At 44.1% G+C, this 21,524-nt stretch overlaps 2 protein-coding genes across 4 annotated transcripts in view; one reads left to right on the top strand and one right to left on the bottom strand.

Annotated features, from left to right (window-relative positions):
- Positions 1 to 14,582, bottom strand: part of LOC138973051 (ubiquitin carboxyl-terminal hydrolase 25-like) — a 78,787-nt gene extending 64,205 nt beyond the window's left edge. The window contains exons 1-7 of one of the 2 annotated variants that reach the window (XM_070345706.1): positions 14,177 to 14,582; positions 12,805 to 12,981; positions 11,341 to 11,479; positions 9,308 to 9,434; positions 8,636 to 8,801; positions 861 to 944; positions 157 to 306 (exon numbers count right to left, since the gene is read on the bottom strand). In XM_070345706.1, coding sequence (XP_070201807.1) covers positions 157 to 306; positions 861 to 944; positions 8,636 to 8,801; positions 9,308 to 9,434; positions 11,341 to 11,479; positions 12,805 to 12,981; positions 14,177 to 14,218 — 885 coding nt within the window. In that variant the 5' untranslated portion in view covers positions 14,219 to 14,582. The remainder of the gene's footprint in view (positions 1 to 156; positions 307 to 860; positions 945 to 8,635; positions 8,802 to 9,307; positions 9,435 to 11,340; positions 11,480 to 12,804; positions 12,982 to 14,176) is intronic. The other variant, XM_070345707.1, reaches the window with a different exon arrangement.
- A 263-nt stretch (positions 14,583 to 14,845) lies between these two features.
- LOC138973055 (Golgi pH regulator-like) overlaps positions 14,846 to 21,524 on the top strand; it is a 16,019-nt gene continuing 9,340 nt past the window's right edge. Inside the window, exons 1-7 of one of the 2 annotated variants that reach the window (XM_070345711.1) lie at positions 14,846 to 14,995; positions 17,242 to 17,301; positions 18,580 to 18,683; positions 19,104 to 19,210; positions 19,887 to 19,997; positions 21,108 to 21,228; positions 21,443 to 21,524. In XM_070345711.1, the coding sequence (XP_070201812.1) occupies positions 14,954 to 14,995; positions 17,242 to 17,301; positions 18,580 to 18,683; positions 19,104 to 19,210; positions 19,887 to 19,997; positions 21,108 to 21,228; positions 21,443 to 21,524 (627 nt within the window). In that variant the 5' untranslated portion in view covers positions 14,846 to 14,953. Of the gene's footprint in view, positions 15,027 to 17,241; positions 17,302 to 18,579; positions 18,684 to 19,103; positions 19,211 to 19,886; positions 19,998 to 21,107; positions 21,229 to 21,442 lie in introns of both variants that reach the window. The other variant, XM_070345712.1, reaches the window with a different exon arrangement.

Genomic DNA, 21,524 nt, shown 5'->3' with positions numbered 1-21,524 from the left:
GTTTCGATTCCCCTCGATGTTAAAATATTTAGTCAAAACTTGACTAAATATAAAAACAAAAAAAGCACACAAAAAAGCTGACCTATCTGACATATATTTTTGTTTGGCCTAAAAACTAAATTCAGAAAATGAGAGCGAAATGATCTCAAAGCTTACCTGCTGACTATCAGAAATGCCCGACGGGGATGAGAAGGCCTCCTTGAGAATATCGACAGCTTTGGAAGGATCAACGTACTTACGAGTCGTCCCCACCATCAGTCCAAACAGCACTCGTAATTCCTTCATAAATCTTAGGTTGCGTCTCTCCTGGAAACAGTACAGAACACATTTAAATGTCACATTGCTGTGTCGAAATGAAGCAGAGGAGTATGGTGACCCCCCCCCCCCCCCCCCCCCCCCCCCCCCCCCCCCCAGTGTCCTGTCTATCTTCTTCTTCTTCTGCGTTCGTGGGCTGAAACTCCCACGTACACTCGTGTTTTTTGCACGAGTGGAATTTTACGTGTATGACCGTTTTTTAACCCGCCATTTAGGCAGCCATACGCCGTTTTCGGAGGAAGCATGCTGGGTATTTTCGTGTTTCTATAACCCACCGAACTCTGACATGGATTACAGGATCTTTTTCGTGCGCACTTGGTCTTGTGCTTGCGTGTACACACGGGGGTGTTCGGACACCGAGGAGAGTCTGCACACAAAGTTGACTCTGAGAAATAAATCTCTCGCCGAACGTGGGGACGAACTCACGCTGACAGCAGCGAACTGTATACAAATCCAGCGCGCTACCGACTGAGCTACATCCCCACCCGTCCTGTCTCTCTTCATACCCTACATATCAAAGCAAGCACAGTACGAGCAATACTTACAAGAACATTACCATTTCCAGCAGGCTGGGCAGGACATTTGAAGTTAAGCACCATTCGTCTGAACTTGGGCAGGTAAAACAAGGACTGTAGAAACAACAACACAAAAATCCATCATTTACCTGAACTCCAAGAAAAATGAACAAAGGTAAAAAAATTTAAAAAAAAGAGAGAGAGAGAGAGAGAGAGAGAGATAAAAGAAAGGGGCAATCTCCAGATAAAGCTGTGTGTTAAGCTTTGTCGTTACACTAAATGGCATAGTGAAATGGTTGGTGGCGTCTAATCCCATGATATAAAATTATGTTTCTGGCTCATTGCACGCAAGTAAATTGATTTGACACCGGTGAGTTGAAGAAGCAGAAATCACTATAGGCAGTCTCACTGGTGCAAATATATGTGCTGATGTGCCTGATTGGTTCAAAGACACACACCACAGCAAACTGCCGTAATCTTAACAACAAGGCTGGAAGGGAAGAGGAAGGATAGAGATAAGAATACATTTCATATAGTCCTGTGAGGTTACCCTTGTGGAAATTCGGGCTGCTTTCTCTCTGGGGAAAGCAAGCTGCCATACAGTATGCGGCGCTACCAATTTTTTCTTTTTTTTTCCTTCCTGCATGCGTGTAATCATGTTTCCAAGCCCTGACACTTTTGCTGTGAACTTGGGATCTTTATCATGTGCATACATGCACACAGAGGTGTTCGGACACCGAGGAGAGTCTGCACAAAGTTCGAAAATTTTTAATTAAATTTTGATTTAATATAATATACTTACCCAATTCTTATGAATGCATTGACTTTAGTCCCACATGCTAGATGTCGAAAAACCTCTCAAATTACCTGCCCTTAGTAGGGTGGTAACCAAGCTAAAAGCGACGCCATAGCCGTTGCTATGGCCTGACCTTGCTCAGTTACCCATAACACCCTGCGCACCACGCGAGCGCCAGCATCCGTAATAATCATTCGAGACTATTAGTCAAACAAACCCCCAAGGACATAATCCAGCGGGGACGGATGGGAGGGTATTAACTATAAGAATTGGGTAAGTATATTATATTAAATCAAAATTTAATTAAAAATTTTCGATTTAATCACATATTCTTACTCCAATTCTTATGAATGCAGATTCCTCCTAAAGGTGGAGGGAACCTACTTATGTCCTTGTAAGAACCTGCCCTGCAGCAACTAAAACCAGCAATGAACTGGAGCCATCTAGCCGCGTGCAGGAGATATCCCGAAGATAGAAACCGATGAACACATCATCTGATCTCCAGTAAGCCGTTTGCAAAGCTTCGCCTAGGCGACCAGAACGCAACACGGCAATAAAAGAAGCACAAAATCTGTACCCGAGCTGTTGGCAAACCTCGCATAGGCGAGAGGAACACCACCAGCCAGAGAAGAACACCAGACTCCCGAACGCCTGAAAAGGAATAGAGGGAGGACTGAACGCCCCCCCCCCCCCCCCCCTGTTCAGAACGTACCACTCATAGGACTGTCCTATGAATGTAGCAGAGCCCCTAGAGAGAGACAAATAAAAGACGTCTCTTTCGCTCCATTGTAAAGAAATAAGAACCTGAGCTAAAGCTCGTGGTTCCAAAAGACAGTAACGTCAAAAAAGGGATTAAAAAAGTCCAACCAGACAGTTAGAAAATCCGAATCTCCCGGAGCGATAATCCTCCCCAGAGGAGGGAATCAAACACCAGAGGATATTGACCAGGTTTCTGAAACCCCAAAACCTGGCCAAAAACCGTGAACAAACGGAACCAAAAGCCCTAAGGCTACATCCTCTGGCAAACCCCAAAAACGCATGCGCCTCACTGCCCTATAGGGCTGAGGCCCAGAGTAAGTAGAACAAAGTCCCACGCGCTAAACAAGGGGGAGCCTCTAAACCTCGTAAAACAAGGTCCCTTGATCATGCCGACAAGAGCGCCATGAGCAACAGAAGAGAGGCCTATTTGTTTCAAAACAGCTGAGATAGCCGAGAAGCCGGAACCTCAAAGAAGAGGCCCAGCTGCCCAAAGCCAAAAACTGAAACAGAGGTGAAAAACCACCTGGCTTGAGAGAGGGGCGCTAAGGAGTTGCACCCCCGCTCTAAATCCCCAATTGGCCAAGGAGGCCAAAAAAGGAGCATACACAGATAAAGTGGAGGAAATATATGCTTCGTTCCCAAAGACCAGAGTCAGAACCCATGATCTAAAACACAAACAGCACGCCTCCAGACCCGTCAGAAGATGGGCCAACCCCTGTGCAAGCCCTGAAAGGACCTGTTGAGCGAGTCGGCCAGATCGCAGAGCTGGCCGGGGAGAAATTCCCCTGAGAAAATGATTTAGTGTGAAACTCAATCAGAATCCCCTATACTCTGTCTGACAGGGAGCGAGAACTTGCTCACCCCAGCTAGTTCACATAAGAAGCAACAGAAGAATTGCCCGAATGCAACAGGCCATGCCTGTAAATAGCAAAAAAGGAAAGGCTAGTAGACTAAGAGCCACTGCTCCTAACCTCAGGCAAAAGAGAAGCCCAAGGATTTGCGTCTACATCACAGCCTCAAGACTGCAATTGCCAGTGCAGGCCCCATCTAGACGAAAACGCATCCATAAAGCGGTCTAAGTCCAGGGGAAAACAGAGCTAGGGAAAAAAGTCCCCTGAGCGATCCAAAAGGATTCCAGCCACCTCCCCGAGTGGAGGAACCCACTCTGGAGGAGGACCCTCATGTCCCAGACCTGAGAGGCCGAACCCCCCAAAAAACTTGAGGAAAGACTAGAGGGCCAGCATAGCTATCGATACCGTCCGACCGAAGATCGGGTCTAAAGACCCCGCAGAGGCCTGCTCTCGTGCCCGTCTGGCAGTGAAAAGAGCTTATAGCCTCCCTATTCCCTCTTGTGTGAAGAATAAACCTTCCAAGAGACAAAGTCGAACAGCATGCCCAGGTAAAAAACCTGGGATAAGGACAGCTCGGAATTTTGCCTGGTTACTGAGAGCACCAGGCAAAAAGCCTGGTTCAACACCAAAAGAAAGTGCAGCTGACAAGCTGATTGACCTTGAAAAAGCTCAACCAGCCCCCGAGATAGTCCAGAGACCAAACACCCCCAGAAACCGAGCCCTTTCCTGTGTGCAGAAACGCAGAAGGAAAGCTCATGTGAGAGCACCGAGGAAAATCTCAGCCAAAGCTGAAAGCTCTAGCCCATGCCGACCCACCTCCCGCAGAGAGGGAGGCGACACTGAACCAAAACACCCCTTTGTAACCGGGAGCGCATAAATGCGCTGCCAGAGGTCCACGAAGGAAGGGAAAGATTCCAGCTATTGAGTAGGTCTTAACAACCCCCGAAAAAGCCTGACCCTTGCTTCCTGCAACCAGCATGAAATCAAACCCCTTGTAAAGGAAGAAGATCACACCAAGCAAAAACAGTGTGGGCCTAAAACGTCACCGAGAAACTTCTCCGCTCAGTGACGACCCTAGCCCAAGCTGCCAGCAGCCTGGCTAAAGCCTTATCCAAGGCATCCTCCCTAACCCAAAAGAGCGATCAGGGAGGATAAGATTGCCTATAAGAAAGCACAGAAGAGAGTCTCAGCCAAAGCAGAAAACTCCAAACCATGCCATCCTAGCTCCTCCAGAGAGGAGAGGGAGGAGTAACATCATAAAAACTCCATGTTCCCTGTGGTCTGTAAGCGAAGCCAGAAACTAGCCCCTGGCAATAAAAAGTGCGGGTCAGACCCTGAGCCTGAAAATTCCGTGCTATCTTCTTCCGCACTAAAAGTGAGGATGAAGCAGCCTGAAACCCCGAAGCCAGCAGTCCCCTGCGTATAAAGCAGCGGGAAAGGTGTAGGATGAAGACCACTATCCTAAGGTGCGGAACAAGCCAAAAGTGTGGCATGAGGTAGGCAATCACCGGAGACTCAGCAAATGAAACAAATTGCGAGAAAGCCTGTGAAAACCCAAAGCCATCCCGGAAGAGGAAGGAAGAGAGACACCCCCAACCTATCCGGGACAAAGTAAACTGCAACAGCAGCCGCTCTATGTATGGGAAGCCTACAACCAGTAGGCAACCCTATACACTCCCCCTCCTCCAACAAGGAGTCCGAACCTAACCACCAGTTGTGTAAAACACAAAAGGAGGGGAGACCGGGGAGGTCGCGCACTAAATACTCCTGCCGATAACACCGCCAAGAGTGTGGATGAAAAGCGTGATCAGTCTCTGACTGCCAACCCAAAACCGCCCACCTGAACAAGAGGTGGGGGGAAGAGGGGTTGGTAACTGGCACAGATCTCTGCCGAGAAGGAGATAGAGTGGAGAAACAAGACAAAGCCGGGCCCGGCGCATCTTACCCCACCCACTGTGCGAGAGAAGCATCCCAGTGCTAAGAACCAGACTACCTAGTTTGAACCACAACTCACCCCAAGTGGGGAGGGGGGTGGTCCAGTACAGCCGCAACCCCTAGAGGGGGCAAGGACTGAAACAGAGAAACGGCCGTAAACGGCCGATCCTCGCTCGTCCACCTGCCAAAGTCAAGTAGCCCTATCACTCACCCACCCCTAGGAGGGGGGGGGTGACCTATGCTGGCTAAGGACAATGACCACTGGCCAGGTGATACTATAGCCGAGTCCCCGCAGACCATTGTGAATACAAAGAATGGGAGACTGGAGAGAAAGAGTATATTCTGTCTCCGCCTGTCCCAGGTAGACAGCCGGCACAGCCCGTGCAGAGAACAAAACGGAGCAAAGCTCATTGTTCCCTGACCACTGTGCGAGACACCCTGCCGAGAACAAAAGAGAGTCAAGCTCATTGTTCCGCGACCGCTACCCGCGACGAGCGCGGGCAGCTAACACAGCCACCTGTCCCAAATGGAGCAGAGAAGGAGTATGTAACGTAGCCTGGAAAGCCGTACATAGCACCCCCGCTGTGTAGAAAGGCCTCGATAGAGGAGAAGAACGATTGTCAGGCCAGGACCATAGAGGCCAGACTGTGAAGACAGTCTAACAGCGCCCACCCCGTCCAACCCAGAGGGAGGGAAAGGGTGGACCCGCGACAAGCGCGGGTAGCTAACACAGCCACCTGTCCCAAAAGGAGCAGAGAAGGAGTATGTAACGTAGCCTGGAAAGCCGTACATAGCACCCCCGCTGTGTAGAAAGGCCTGAGCCACTCCATGCCCCAGATGGGGAGGGGGGTGGCTCGTCACAGCAGTAAGAGCGACGGAGAGAGACGAACCGAACAACGGCCGACCCCCCTCCGTCCACCTGCCGTAGTCCTATAGCCCACCGCCCGCCCACCCCGATAGGGGAGGCGAACGATTGTCGGGCCAGGACAATTGAGGCACAGACTGTGAAGACAGTCCAACAGCGCCCACCCCGTCCAACTCAGAGGGAGGGAAAGGGTGGAACGCTACTCCAGCCCCCACCCGATCCCGCCCGGTGGGCGGGAAAGAGTGGGCCACTGATACCCCCCCCCCCCCACCCTGCCCCAAATGGAGCAGAGAAGGGGTATGTAACGTAGCCTGGAAAGCCGCCACCCGAACGCGCCCGGGGGGCGGGAAAGGGTGGGAAGCTAACACGGCCCCCTGCCCGCAAAGGGCAGAGTGGGACAAGCCCTGGCCGTGACTTACCGTGCCCCCCCACTCCCCCTTCCTCACGGTAAGGGGGCTGCCTGACCGACCCAGCAGTGCTGTTTAAAAGCAAGCCGAGCGGCCAAAGCAGGCGGGAAGCTGGCCCCCTCTCCTAAAGGAGAGAGTGCTCGCGAACAACCCAGTCTACCCGTGGCAGAAAGGACTGAACCGAACTGGCCGTTTGCACCAGGCGACGGTGCGACGCAGGAGCGCCCCCCCTATCCCCCCCCCATTGGCGGGGGGCTGCGTAACACACTGTGAAGTACCGGCGGTAATCAGAGTGGTTAAACGCAGGCAGGGAGCAGGCCCCCCCTCCTAAAGGAAGGGGTGCTCGAGAACAGCCCAGAGCCACCAGAGGCAAAAAACGGGCTGAACCGAACAGGCCATTTGCACTTGACCACAGTGCGAAGCTGACAAACGGGAGGGCGGGAACCGCCGATCGTGCCTGAAACAGCTGAAAATACAGACCAAAACATCGTTAAGTCCCCCCAAAAGGAGGACATTGACTGATTCCTCTTACTCAGAGAAAGGGGAAAGAATAGCCACACGGCCACCCCCCCCCCATCAGTCGCACCGACGACGATCCAACAAAAAGTCTATAAGGAGCCTAAAGGCTGATTAACCCCAACAGGGTAAGCGAGCTGTGAAAGAACTGAACCCGCCCTCGGAGGGATAGGAACATAAAAAGAAGTGCTGTTTGGCGGATCTACGACCCGCATAATAGGCAAATCAAAGTTCTTAGGCTACTCTTAGGTATAGTTTTCTAAACCAGGCTAAGAGCCTTGTCACCTTCCAGTCTCGCGCCAAGATTAGCTTTGTTGTCGGCCATTTTAAGACCGGCGAAAAACAGTCACCCAGAACAAAAAACTTCTGCGTGCGTGTTCAACACAAAGCTATCAACATTTATACCAAACATACACAGGAAAGATCTCACCAAAAGGTAGGCGGACAGGTAGACCCCCAAGAACCGGCTAGTCTCAAGGACGAGCAGGCATGTGAAGGCCAAAAGTGAGAGCGAAATTCGGACACGTCCACCGTGTGTTGTCGAAAGTCGAGAATGATTATTACGGATGCTGGCGCTCGCGTGGTGCGCAGGGTGTTATGGGTAACTGAGCAAGGTCAGGCCATAGCAACGGCTATGGCGTCGCTTTTAGCTTGGTTACCACCCTACTAAAGGCAGGTAATTTGAGAGGTTTTTCGACATCTAGCATGTGGGACTAAAGTCAATGCATTCATAAGAATTGGAGTAAGAATATGTGATTAAATGACTCTGGGAAATAAATCCCTCGCCGAACGTGGGGATCGAACCCAAGCCGATAGCGACCCTGAAAATTTATAATAATTTTCTTATTTATTTATACTTACCAACACAATGTTATTTTGCATAACCCCTTAACCACCGAAAGGAAAACGAAAGTGAAACTAGAGTTATGCCCCTGCCGGGTGTCGCTAATAGCGCTTGGCGCCAAAACCAGCGTCATCCGGTCACGCGGGCGCCATCTTCACTTCACCCTTTTTCGCTGACGTGTCAACATCATCTGCGTTTTCTGGATTTATTACCGTTTGGATATAATTTGTTTGTGAACTTGGTGATCTTCTTCAATGGAATAAAAAACAAGTCGCGTAAGGCGAAAATACAACATTTAGTCAAGTAGCTGTCGAACTCACAGAATGAAACTGAACGCAATGCAACGCAGCAAGACTGTATACTCGTAGCATCGTCAGTCCACCGCGCACGGCAAAGGCAGTGAAATTGACAAGAAGAGCGGGGTAGTACTTGCGCTGAGAAGGATAGCACGCTTTTCTGTACCTATCTTCGTTTTAACTTTCTGAGCGTGTTTTTAATCCAAACATATCATATCTATATGTTTTTGGAATCAGGAACCGACAAGGAATAAGATGAAAGTGTTTTTAAATTGATTTCGACAATTTAATTTTGATAATAATTGACTAAATATAAAAAGAGAAGAAGATCATTTGTGCTCTTGTGCCACGGATCCTTTCCTTCGTGCTGGCCAGCGGCGCTACCGACTGAGCTATTTCCCCGCCACAGGAAAGGGATATCAACCATTAGGCTGCGCCTTTAAAGTACACTGTACATCCTTTCTGCACAGCTAATCAGGCCAAATAAAAATATATTTATTTATGTTCGTTTAAGATGTAAAGGCCCAATAGTTTACCTGTATGACAGCACTGAACCAACAAGTGTTGCCGATGTTTTTCAGCCCCACGGGCCAGGTCTCTTGACGCTTGCGTTCGTGGGGGTTGAGGGGGTCCACGAACCACAGCTCCCCCCGCTTCCGCTTCGTTCCTGGCTTGGACTCGGCCAAGCTGGCCTCAAGCACTCTGAATGACAAAAAGCAATACACTGAAACGTCCCTTTTCAAGACAGCTAATCATCAAAGAAAACAAGGACTCCTCACTTCCGCTTTGTTCCCGGCTTGGACTCGGCCAAGCTGGCCTCAAGCACCCTGAATGACAAACAGCAATACACTGAAACGTCCCTTTTTAGGACAGCTAAACATCAAATAACAAGGGCTGATATGCAGTTGTCAAGTTCAGAGACCTTTGTCCAGGATAAACAGCACTCAGGGTGAAGTTTATCCCAGGCTGAACTCTGGAAGTTTCTGACCTCGACTTTTGCATACATCATTTTTAAAGAGAAGGACTCCAGTGTTAAAAAGGGGAATACCTCCAATGCAGTCATTTTGTCTCTCTTTGATCTGCCTCATTCGAAACTAAACTTGCTCTGCCATAATTTGCGATCAAATTCCGTACAATTTTCTTAAAAGGATGAACACAACCGTTCTTGTCATTATTTTCACAGGTACGCAATCATTGCTTCAACAAACCTGCTGATATCTTGCTCCTCCCGTGTGACCTGGCCTCCCAGAATTCCCTGAGCATCCTGCAGGCTGGCGTTTATGGCTCGGTTGATTTCCTGCTGTTCACCGGACTCGTTCGTCAAGTCAATCACTGCTGATACAAAACACAAATGCAATCCATCATCTCACCTCTAAACGGCAGTAACACAAGCACACCCATTGTAAACACACAACTCCACACTTTCTTTATTTGGTGTTTAACGTCGTTTTCAACCACGAAGGTTATATCGTGACGGGGAAAGGGGTGGGGGGTAGGATAGAGCCACTTGTTAATTGTTTCTTGTTCACAAAAGCACTAATCAAAAAATTGCTCCATGGGCTTGCAACGTAGTACAATATATTACCTTACTGGGAGAATGCAAGTTTCCAGTACAAAGGACTTAACATTTCTTACATACTGCTTAACTAAAATCTGTACAAACATCGACTATATTCTGTACAAGAAACACTTAACAAGGGTAAAAGGAGAAACAGAATCCGTCAGTCGCCTCTTACGACATGCTGGGGAGCATCGGGTAAATTCTTCCCCCTAACCCGCGGGGGGAACAACTCCACACAAATACAATCAAATAACACACTGCCAAGTAACGCCATGTACAGTGGAACCCCCCTTTTAAGACCCCTATCTTCAGACCTTCTCCCTTATCAGACCTTGATTTTTCAGATATCATGTTCTTAACAGGGCGGGGATGTAGCTCAGTCGGTAGCGCGCTGGATTTGTATCCAGTTGGCCGCTGTCAGCGTGAGTTCGTCCCCACGTTCGGCGAGAGATTTATTTCTCAGAGTCAACTTTGTGTGCAGACTCTCCTCGGTGTCCGAACATCCCCCGTGTGTACACGCAAGCACAAGACCAAGTGCGCACGAAAAAATCCTGTAATCCATGTCAGAGTTCGGTGGGTTATAGAAACACGAAAATACCCAGCATGCTTCCTCCGAAAACGGCGTATGGCTGCCTAAATGGCGGGGTAAAAAACGGTCATACACGTAAAATTCCACTCGTTTTAAAAACACGAGTGTACCGGGGAGTTTCAGCCCAAGAACGCAGAAGAAGAATGTTCTTTACATCTGCAAATGTACCCCCATTTTAAGACTTCCTCCTTTTTAAGACCTGATGTTCCAAGATTTTAAAATGGTCTTAAAAGTTGGGTCCCACTGTACACAAAAGCATTGCCTCCAGGGTTGTACAAGCCAATGGTGGCGTGGTGGTAAGACGTCGGCCTCCTAATCGGGAGGTTGCGAGTTCGAATCCCGGTCGCTGCAGCCTGGTGGGTTAAGAGTGGAGATTTTTCCGATCTCCCAGGTCAACTTATGTGCAGACCTGCTTGTGACTTAACCCCCTTCGTGTGTACAAGCAAGCACAAGACCGAGTGCGCACGGAAAAGATCCTGTAATCCATGTCAGAGTTCGGTGGGTTATGGAAACACGAAAATACCCAGCATGCCTACTCAACGAAGTGAAGCTGACTATGCTCTCAGAGTATAGTGTGGGAAACCCAAATGGGCAAACGAGCTCACACGTAACCAGACAATTCTGGAACGCTGAAGAAAAAAGAAGAAGTACAAGCCAATGCCACGTCACTTACGTAGTAATCTAATGCCATGAATTCTTGCAAGAAAATCATTCATTCTTTACAGACAGAAACAGGGTACTTCAGCAATGAAGATCAAGATCAGAAACTGAAGAAACTCAGATTGCTCAGGTATTCTCTGAGTTGGCAACAAAACACAGGGAGGACAACAAAACAAAATTACCTAATGCTAAAGGGAATTCAAAAAGCCATACAGATTGTGCGGGGCAGACACGTGCACATGTATACAATGATACAAACACACATTTTTACAATTGTCTACAGAAAGCACAAAAAACTCTCTCTCCCTCTCTCTTATTATAGCACATACTTTTAGCAGGGACAGATTGTAAAGTAAGACTAGGCATCAGCCTCAAACACCTTTCCTTGTTTACTATAGACCAATCGATCAATCATTCAATCGATCTCTCACCAGTTTTCTTTGGTGCTGTCTCCTGTACTGGTGTCTTTTTGGGTGTCTCCTGGCATTGACCTTGCCCTTGCCCTTGACCCTGAACCTGCTCCTCACCGAAACTGACAGACTTGGAGTTGGAGTTCCTTGATGACTTTGCCTAAGAATTAACAAATTGCCAGGAGGTGTCATCATAATTTAATTAGAAACTATCTTGTTTTATTAACTTCTGGGGTTAGTCACAAGTATAAGTGGCTACACTCGAGTTAAACTTCAACTCTGAAAAAAAGTCCTAATGTCTGATTTTTGTTTAGTATAAAGAAGACAGTATCAATATGCTTTTGTCTACTGTAGTAATGAGACTGGGTTTTCCAGGGAGTTGCTTCATAATCATATTCACTGATATTTTTTTCACTTTCATGTAACACAAAGGCAACAAAAGAAAATAGTCTGTTTACGATATCCCGACCGACCCTATTTTTTCGCGCGACCCTAGACTTTTTTCTGGCATTTGGGGGGAAAAAAAAAACAAAAAAATCCCGACCTACCGACTCTATTTTTTTGGCCCATGTTACCGTAAACAGACTATTTTTGTTGTTGTGCCTAACAGGTTTGTTAACATACCCTCATGTCAAAGTCTAATTAGCCTTCCTTCATCAAGTTCAAGTTATAACCTATCTTCCCGAAAAGCCTCAAAATTCACAGAAGGGTTTTGCAAAAACTGGAAACGGCACCTTGTTTCCCAAACTTCACGAGTTTATTAATAAACTTAATAGTTTTCCAGGTGTATACAATTTCATTACTTTCTTGGGTGTAAAAGTTGATCGACAAAAATGAGGCGGAAATGCTAACGTTGTCAACCAAGGGACATCACTTACACGACAGAGTTGCCTCTCCTGTCTGCTTACACAGATAATTCCTTCTTTGACGCATGCAAAAGAAATGCTTTCGTACATTTCATACTGTGACTTTAAAGGGATCTAAAATTACTTGTTATACTTTAGTGGTGCAGGGTCTGCAAATTTGGAGGCTTAAAAGCCTCTTAATTGTGACCCTCCACCACGAAATGAGTCGCATGTCACCTCGCGCGGTTCTGCGCTTGGCTTAATAATAATAATATAAGTCCGGGGAGTGTCTCGTAACAGTGTGAGGATCACCTTAGTCACAGGCTTATAACTCAAACAGTTTTCGCTCTTTTCTAAAACGGTTTTCACCACTGGATAGAGCATAAAAAACTCTGTAGGAAAATGTAAAATATGAAAATCATGCAAAAGTGACATGCGACTCAATCTGTGGTGGAGGGTCACAATTATGACTTTGAGCTATGAATGTATCACTAGAAAGTTCAACATTACCAAAAGTTAATACTTTATAAGTTTAGCACTGTAACTCACACTGTTAGTGTTGCAGTTACAGTTTTATTCTTGTGAAAGTTTGCTCAACGTTTCTTCCCATGTAAGCTTCAGAAGGTAAATAATCCCTTACCTGGCGTTTGCGAAGAGAATCATCCTGGATCAACATAGAGACCACATCTTCCACCTTGTAGGTGCCATCCTTAGTCTGACACGCACTGATGGCCTCGTCAATCACACATTGGTCATCAATTCCGGTCACCTCTTTCACTGTTGCGTACGTCTGACTCAAAAGATCCTCCCGACTCCGCTGTCAAAACGAAACAAACTTTGCTGGTCAACGTGAGTTCTTCAATTTCAAAGAAACAAATCTATGTGCTGACAGTGAGACTTATGCCTGTGTCAGAGTGTGTAAAGAAAATGATCTTCTATGCGCTTTGTCGATGTTAATTTGGTTAACTTTTGTGTGCATGCACGAAGATATTTCACACACAAAAGTGACAAATGCTTATGATTATGAATACACTATTAGTATTACTACATGTATTAGTATTACAACATGTATTAGTATTACAACATGTATTAGTAAATTACAACATGCCAGCATTTATAGTATATTATACTCTCAGCAACACACACATTTTACAATACACAACTGCACCTCCTGGCACACTGTAGATTATGTAAAAGTGTAATTCTGTTCCTTTTGCAGAGATGTTTTCCCTTTACTAGTAAAGTAGTTTACACTTTTAGTTTTACTGTATTTGATTTTGAACCCAATGCAAACAAACTGGCAGGTTTCCTCCGGAGTTTTAACTTAAATTCCTACAGTTATCAATAAAAACAATGAATAAGTATGGTGAACTGACTGAACACACGTGATTGTGACATTGATTTGATCGAGGTACATCCACAACTAATTCAGTAATTGGTACAAGCAAAACTAAAGACTATAAAATTAAAAGTAAAAGTCTAAAACTAAAAGTAAAAGAGAAAAATCTCACCAAACGGACTTTCATCATTAATACCTTTGGTAAAGCCTAATAGAGATACAACACTAATGATACTCAATCAACTGTCATTTACAACAAGTTAAGTAAACAAGCCAGGAGGCAGTTCACAGTGATGTGACATGGCTTTTTGTTTACAAACTGAAACTGAAACAGTGACACACTGACAGTCGGGTTTTCAAAACGGGTATATTTCCAAATAGATTCAATCTAATGACGTGTTATCCAAGAAATGTTGATATATAAATAAATAAATATATTTATATGTACACGACACTCTCCGTCGTGATTTAACCGGCACACATCCGGAGCGTGCAAACAAACACCACAACTTTTGGAATCACTCCAACTCCAAGAACACTGACATGAGTCGAAGACTTTTGAGATAAATAAATCACACAAATGCAGCGAACACGCCTGATTTATCGTCGGTGGGCCATGTCTTCTGACACACGTTTGAAAACTTTAGTCTGTGAATGCAAAAGAACAGTGTACCTTGCTATTATGCTGTTGCAGACTCGATTGTTCCACAGTCATGGTTGATTCCGACCGCACAAAATGGCGACCAATCGTACATTCCTTTCCAACTTCTCAAGGGTTTGTGTCACTTATCTTGCAAAGAACAGCTTAAAACTGCGAAAAATAGAGAAAGCAGCTTCCATACGTGTGCTAAAATCCGTTCCGAAAGCATACACGAATCAGCAGTCGCACAAATAATTTAAAACAAACTTCTCCTCCAGTAGACTTTTGCTTGCCAGAGGGGTGCGTTCTGCTTCTTTGAACAGCCTGGAATTCGCGTTGAACTTCCACTTTGAGGTTTGGTTACATTGTTCATCAAAAAAGTTGCAATGTGCAAACTGCAAACCACAAAAAGAACAGTACAGTTCAATCTGAGTACTAGATCTATACTGTAACCATTCTGTATCTAATGATAAGTTTAAAACAATTTTAGCCCCAAAATTTCAGATGAGTCAAGCTTCTGACAGCAGACGCTAATTTTTGCTGTATCTGCAAAAAGTTGGAATAAGATGGATGGTCTGTTTTGTTGATAAATCGGTCGGATACAAAATGGCGTGAACAGATGTTCTGTGTTATTACTCCTGTATATCCATTAATGAATTATAATTTCATATTTTTTTTTGCTGATTTGGGGGATTTTTGTCCCCATTTTAATAATCCTACTTTTGTATTCAAGATGTCAGCCTGCATGTTGACGTAAACAAGTTTGTCGTGGTGCCGGGTGTTTACATCAGAGAGACATCCAAAATCAAGATGTCTTTCTTGGTCGACTCGTGTTTGATGCTATTTTCACAGGTGTATTATTGTATTGCGCTGGGTTTTTTAGGTGTTTTTTTTTTAGAGCAAGTAACCAGCATCTGAAGATAGATCATAGAGTAAGAGTGCTGTAGCAGGCAATGATATTGATAAGGAAGGGAAGGGGGTTGGGACAGTACATTCTTCGATCTGTTTAATTAAGTTTAGTTTGTTGGGACAGAAATACAGTAGGCTGTGGGGCCCATAAAAACGTCTCGTCATTGCTTATCAACGTTGGGTCTACATTTGATCTAATTCAGGATATACTTTTATTTTCCCCGAGTATGCTAGTACAAGGGCTCAGCAGACTTTAATTGTGTGTCTGTGTATGTGTCTTTCTCCACTTAACAGCTTATTGCTGGGAAACTACTGGGCGCAGTTCGTTCAAAAGTTGATACACTAACTTGATAATAGGTCCGATTGATCGTATTAAAACATCATAATGTTATCTGGGACCTAAATGCGAAATAAACCACAAAAACGACTTGGCCGTAGGAGGAGTTCACACCGGCGGGGCAACACGCAGCCATTGACCTGATAGAACAGCCGAACGCGTCACACAAAAATACGTCATGACAAAGTTACACGCAAAGCGAAAGAGACTTTGACGTCATTTACTTTTGTTCGGAATTTTCCGTCTGTTCCTAGCTTGTCAGTGAAGACCTGACGTGAGTAAGCTTACCCAAAACGTCTTTGTTCTCTATTCTCATTGCAGCTGTGAAATAATCAGTCTTGTGTCTCGGTCGTGTAGGTACAGAGTTTGCTTCTGCAATCATTGTGTTCGTGTTGATGACGGCTTCATAAGACAAAATAATAAGCGAATCTATCGCGAGGAAGACGTTTATGTACAAATCACCGAACCCAACCCATTTTTTGTGTGCATTTTTCTGAAGAATAAACTGCATGTGGTTAATTTCATCCGTTTAATGCTTGTCGAAACATATCTGATCACAGATGAGGTCGCAGTTTGTAGGTTGAATCTATGAATCGGCCAGAGATAGATTTGCATTTCTGGTCAGAAACCAACATTCACACCACAGACATTCCAAACATTTATATTTATTGAGCGAGCCAGTCTGAACGGAGTACTCGGGTCCAGCGCGAGCGTTTTTTATTAACCTACTTTGCCTTTGGTTTTAATTTGATTCATACATGTAGCCTATTGTAAAAATTCCATGTTAAATTTCCAACTTGAAATTTTAACATTTTCATCCAGCTTATTCTGTGCATTTTAGCTCATTATTGGTAATATTGAACTTTAGAGTGATAAATTCTTCTTCTTCTTCTGATAAATTCAAAGCTCACAATTCAGGAGCATTTCAGTTTTCACTTTTCAGCCTCTAATTTTGTAGAACCTGCTCTTGTAAGCATTGCAAGTCGTTTTAGATACTTTTGAAGTCACCGAATGAACTGTACGGATGCTTTTTCTTGACGTGCGTTTTTTTTAAAGAAAACATCAGCTTAGCCACCATTTCATTTTCAAAGGAAGGGAGGCAACTCTGTTGAACTCTGTCGATATTTTGTCTGCATTTTCTTGTCATTTCCGTCGATCAAATTCTGTTTAAGTTTGGAGCTCAATCTTTCTCGTTAATTTCACGAAAAATATTCTTTGGTTTGATCAAAGGGACTTGTATCAAAATTAATTCCAAATGGACCAAAACGCCACTGGATTGTGAGCTATGAATTTATCACACTAAAGTTCAACATTACAAAATTATTCAAGCTGAAGTTTAAAATGGAGAGACTTCAGACGTTGTAAATGATCTTATGGTGTGCAGTTAGTTCAGCCTTCAGGGAAGATAGTACCTCTGCATGTATTCCAATCTACAAATAGCTAGCTCATGACTACAGCCGTACATGGGGGGGGGGGGGGGGGGGGGCGGGTTAGCTCAGGTGGTAGAGCCCTGGACTTGTGATCCTAGGGTCGCGGGTTCGAATCCGGGCCGGGACGGCCACGGGTCAACATTATGTGCAGAGACAGAGACGGAAGCCATGTCCCACCCCCTTGTCACCACAGTGGCACGTAAAAGACCTTGGTTATTCTGCCATAAGTGCAGTTGGCTGAAACCACCTAAACACGCATACACGTGTGTATCTCATCTGAAGTCAGGGTAAAACCCGGGAACATGCCCCTAATAGCTTTGCCGTGAGGGCGTACAACTTTTTTTACAGCCATACAGCTACACTGTGACTTTTCAAAAAATGATTTGTTTTACTTGATGTACTTTTCTTACCTTGTGTTATAGGTGCTGTTTTTTGGAGGTGGTTGGGTCTTCTTCTTGAAACAGCTGTTCCGTGATTATGAGGTAAGCTGAGCATTTTCATTTTGTTTCTGAGACTGCCGCAAAAGTTCTCAGGTGGAGCAAGATATGAATTGAGCTAAAGAAAAAAGAGAAATCAATGTTAAACCTGTCCTGAAATTAGTTAAAATCAAAAAATGTCAGTTTGCAGCAGGAAACCATCGTGGATCTTGGATTTGGTTTAGGGTAACTATCCTAGGTTTGCCCAGTGCTGCCCATAGGCTAAGGCAAAAAAAAAAAAGTGTGTTTACGGTAACATAGGCAAAAAAAATTGGGTCGGTAGGTCGGGATTTATTTATTTATTTGTTTTCCCAAAAAACATTTTAAAATTATAATGCCAAAAAACAAGACTTTTTTTTTTTTTTTTCAAATGCCCCAAAAAAAGTCTAGGGTCGCGCGAAAAAAAATAGGGTCGGTCGGGATACCGTAAACAGACTTTTTTTTGGGGGGGGGGGGGGGGGGGGGCTAATTTGAAGTCTTGAATTTCATTCCGCCAGCGCTTCTTGCCGGACAGGAGTACGTGAGATAGTGCGATGTGTGGCCCTTCTGATGGACACATTCTCAGGTCCCCTTGTCTATTATCTCTACCCAAATACACCTCATTACCTGTCATGACAGGCCACCTGCAATGTAGGGACACTTTTGGCAGGTCCCAAGGGTGTCCTTTCATCACAGGTACCACTGTACTGTCGAGGCGGGTTACAACATCTAAAAGTGGCTCTGGCAACTTGTAAAAGGGCAGTGTAACTGTAAAGGATGACTTTATCAATCAATATTAGGCTTATATATATCGCGCGTATTCCGTGGGTACAGTTCTAAGCGCAGGGATTTTATTTTTTTATTTTATTTTTGATTTTTATGCAATTTATATTGCGCACATATTCAAGGCGCAGGGATTTTACGTTAACAAATTCATGTTCCGTGGCTTTTGTCACGATTCTGTGGGGAATTAATTGAACACTGGATTTCCTTTCTTTGAGCCATTTGACGTCTGAGGCCGACAAAACTTCATATGTAGGCGGCCAGCCGAGACTGCTAAATAGTGCATGTATGAGTGCGTTCGATCATAAAAACTAAAAGGAATTGTAACCAGAATCGATCGATACATAAATGGTATTTGTATATTTGACCAAAATATGACATTTTACACAGATCTTGACGGTCACTGTTCACCTCGCCGCTAGCGCAGGCTCGGAGGGACACCGACTGTCTCGATCTGTGTAAAATGTCATATTTTGGTCAGAAATACAAATAAATTATAATAATCACTTTGTGTGTTGACAGGTCCATCACAGTGTTGTCCTGCTGGTGTTCTCTGTCACCTTTTCTCTCTCCTGTACCATGTTTGAACTCATCATCTTTGAAATCCTTGGCATTATGGATTCAAGGTTAGTGTTATGTTTGAGTGGTGTGTGTGTTACCGTCATGTGTATGTGTGTGTTAATGTGTGTGTGTGTTAGCGTTGTGTGTGTGTTAGCATTATGTGCATGTGTGTGTGTGTGTTGGCATTATGTGTGTGTGTGTTAGTGTTAGTGTGTGTGTGAGTTAGCGTTATGTGTGTGTGTGTATGTGTGTGTGTTGGTGTTATGTGCATGTGTGTCACTCACTGTGTGTGTTGAGTTTGTTCAAGTGTGTTTGAATTGATAACCGCATGTTTGTTAAAACGTGTGTGTGTATGTTTGTGTTTGAGTATTTTTCTTAGTGTAAAATAACAAGTCAGCTATAACAACTTTATAACTGTGTATCTTTTAAGAGGCTATCTTCAATTTGCTCTTCTGTTGCAATTGAAAGTTTATATCTGTCAACAGCTCAAGATTCTTTCACTGGAAGCTGGGCCTGTACGCGATACTCTTTGTGCTAATTGCTGTTTTGCCCTTCTACATCGCTTTCTACGTCATTGGCACCATCCGCCTGGGTTAGTCACATCAAGTTTTATCCGCCTTATTTTTCTTTTCTGTTTTGCTTGTTGTTGACATTAATGAAAACATCACTTTTCAGAGTTAGAAAAAAATGTAAATTTCTTTTCTTAGCAAATAATAAAGAGATGAACAATGTCCAAACATGTTTTCAATGGATTTTGCTCTCTCTCTCTCTCTCTCTAGCTCTCTCTCTCTCTCTCTCTCTCTCTCTCTCTCTCTCTCTCTCTCTCTCTCTCTCTCTCTCTCTCTCTCTCTCTCTCTCTCTCTCTTTTAAATACAAAATTGTGATATATACACATGTACTACATGTTATTCCAGACTTTCAGAAAATGTATAGATTTTACAAGCATGATATTGGTACATGTAGTACCGTTTGGTTTGTTTCTATGGAGCCACACTTTTTAGTTGAGCTTGAAGTTGAAGAAGAAAAAACCCACACAAAAACATTGGCCTGTTCCTTTGTTGTATGGATGGATTCACTTTGGGAAAATGAAAGTAGTCAACTTGGCTGTTGACATTTTTGACAGTTCTTGGCACTACCTTAATACCACTATGAAAACGTTTTGCAAATCTGTTGAAATGACAGCAAAGTTCTCTGAAGATTTGTTATGCCGACTGCCCAATGATGCCAAACGACATCCCTCCTTTGATTTGTTCTTTATTTTGTTTCAGTGCCTCAGAAGCAGCATGTCAGAGTCCTGATCGCCTTCGGAGCTTGGTGCGCCATTCTCTACCTGTTCTGGAGGATCGGAGACCCCTTCCCCATCCTCAGTCCCAAGCACGGTGTGTTGATGCATTGACTTTTTTTTTTTTTTACAAATGCAGATACATGGGTGGGTTTCTTCCGGTATATGCCGGAAATCCGGATTCGATTATGGCCTTTTTTACATTTAGTCAAGTTTTGACAAAATGTTTTAACATAGAGGGGGAATCGAGACGAGGGTCGTGGTGTATTTGTGTGTGCGTGTGTGTGTGTAGAGCGATTCAGAGTAAACTACTCGACCCATCTTTATGAAATTGTTCATGAGAGTTTCTGGGTATGATATCCCCAGACTTTTTTTTCATTTTTTCGATAAATACTTTTGATGACGTCATATCCGGCCTTTTGTAAAAGTTAAGGTGGCACTGTCACACCCTCATTTTTCAATCAAATTTATTGAAATTTTGGCCAAGCTATCTTCGACGAAGGCCGGACTTCGGTATTGCATTTCAGCTTGGTGGTTTAAGAATTAATTAATGACTTTGGTCATTAAAAATCTGAAAATTGTTAAAAAAATTATTTTTTTTATAAAACGATCCAAATTAAGTTCATCTTATTTGTCATCATTTTCTGATTCCAAAAACATATACATATGCTATATTCGGATTAAAAACAAGCTCTGTACATTAAAAATTATGATTAAAATTAAATTTCCGAAATCGTTTTAAAAACAACTTCCTCTTATTCCTTGTCGGTTCCTGATTCCAAAAAGATATAGATATGATACGTTTGGATTAAAAACACGCTCAGAAAGTTAAAACGAAGAGAGGTACAGTAAAGCGTGCTATGAAGCACAGCGCAACCGCTACCGCACCAAACAGGCTCGTCACTTTCACTGCCTTTTGCACTAGCGGCGGACTACGTTCAATTTCATTCTGTGAGTTCCACAGCTTGACTAAATGTAGTAATTTCGCCTTACGCGACTTGTTTTTTTTTCTCTTTTTTTGTTGTTTGTTTGTTGTTTTTTGGCTCGGTTGAGGTTCAGGATGCATGACATTTTTCAGTCCCGCCCATGTAGATAGCTCATACATAATGTCACTTTAGGCCAGTGAATCAAGTTTAACCGTTTTGTATTTTTACCATCAGGTTTGAGATGAGCTGTCTTATTTCTTCTGTTGTGTTTTCATCACCAGGCATTTTTTCCATCGAGCAGTGTATCGGCCGTGTTGGGGTGATTGGTGTGACGCTGATGGCCATTCTCTCAGGTTTTGGTGCCGTCAACTGCCCTTACACATACCTCTCCTACTTCGTCAGGTATGGTTCTTGTTATTTAGCTTTTTGTCTGTTTAGAGAACATTGTAAGCTGCAGTGGTTAAATATGTATAAAAAAAGGATCAGAGATTTTATAATTTCAGCAGGGTTTTAGTTTTTTTCTGACGTCTGCCATTTTTGTTGCTGCGACTTTTTTTTTTAATTCTCTTTTTTTGTAAGCACAAAACGTTGATGTAAATGAATTTGTTTGTTTCAGGCATGTAACAGAAGCAGACATCCAAGGGATAGAAAAGAGGCTTCTCCAAACGCTGGAAATGATCATTGTCAAGAAGAAGAGG

This window comes from Littorina saxatilis, linkage group LG8, assembly GCF_037325665.1.
Source record: "Littorina saxatilis isolate snail1 linkage group LG8, US_GU_Lsax_2.0, whole genome shotgun sequence".
In the NCBI taxonomy this organism is placed as follows: Eukaryota; Metazoa; Mollusca; class Gastropoda; order Littorinimorpha; family Littorinidae; genus Littorina; species Littorina saxatilis.
Note: the sequence above shows the minus strand (reverse complement) of the source record. Positions and strands in the feature narration are given on the sequence as shown.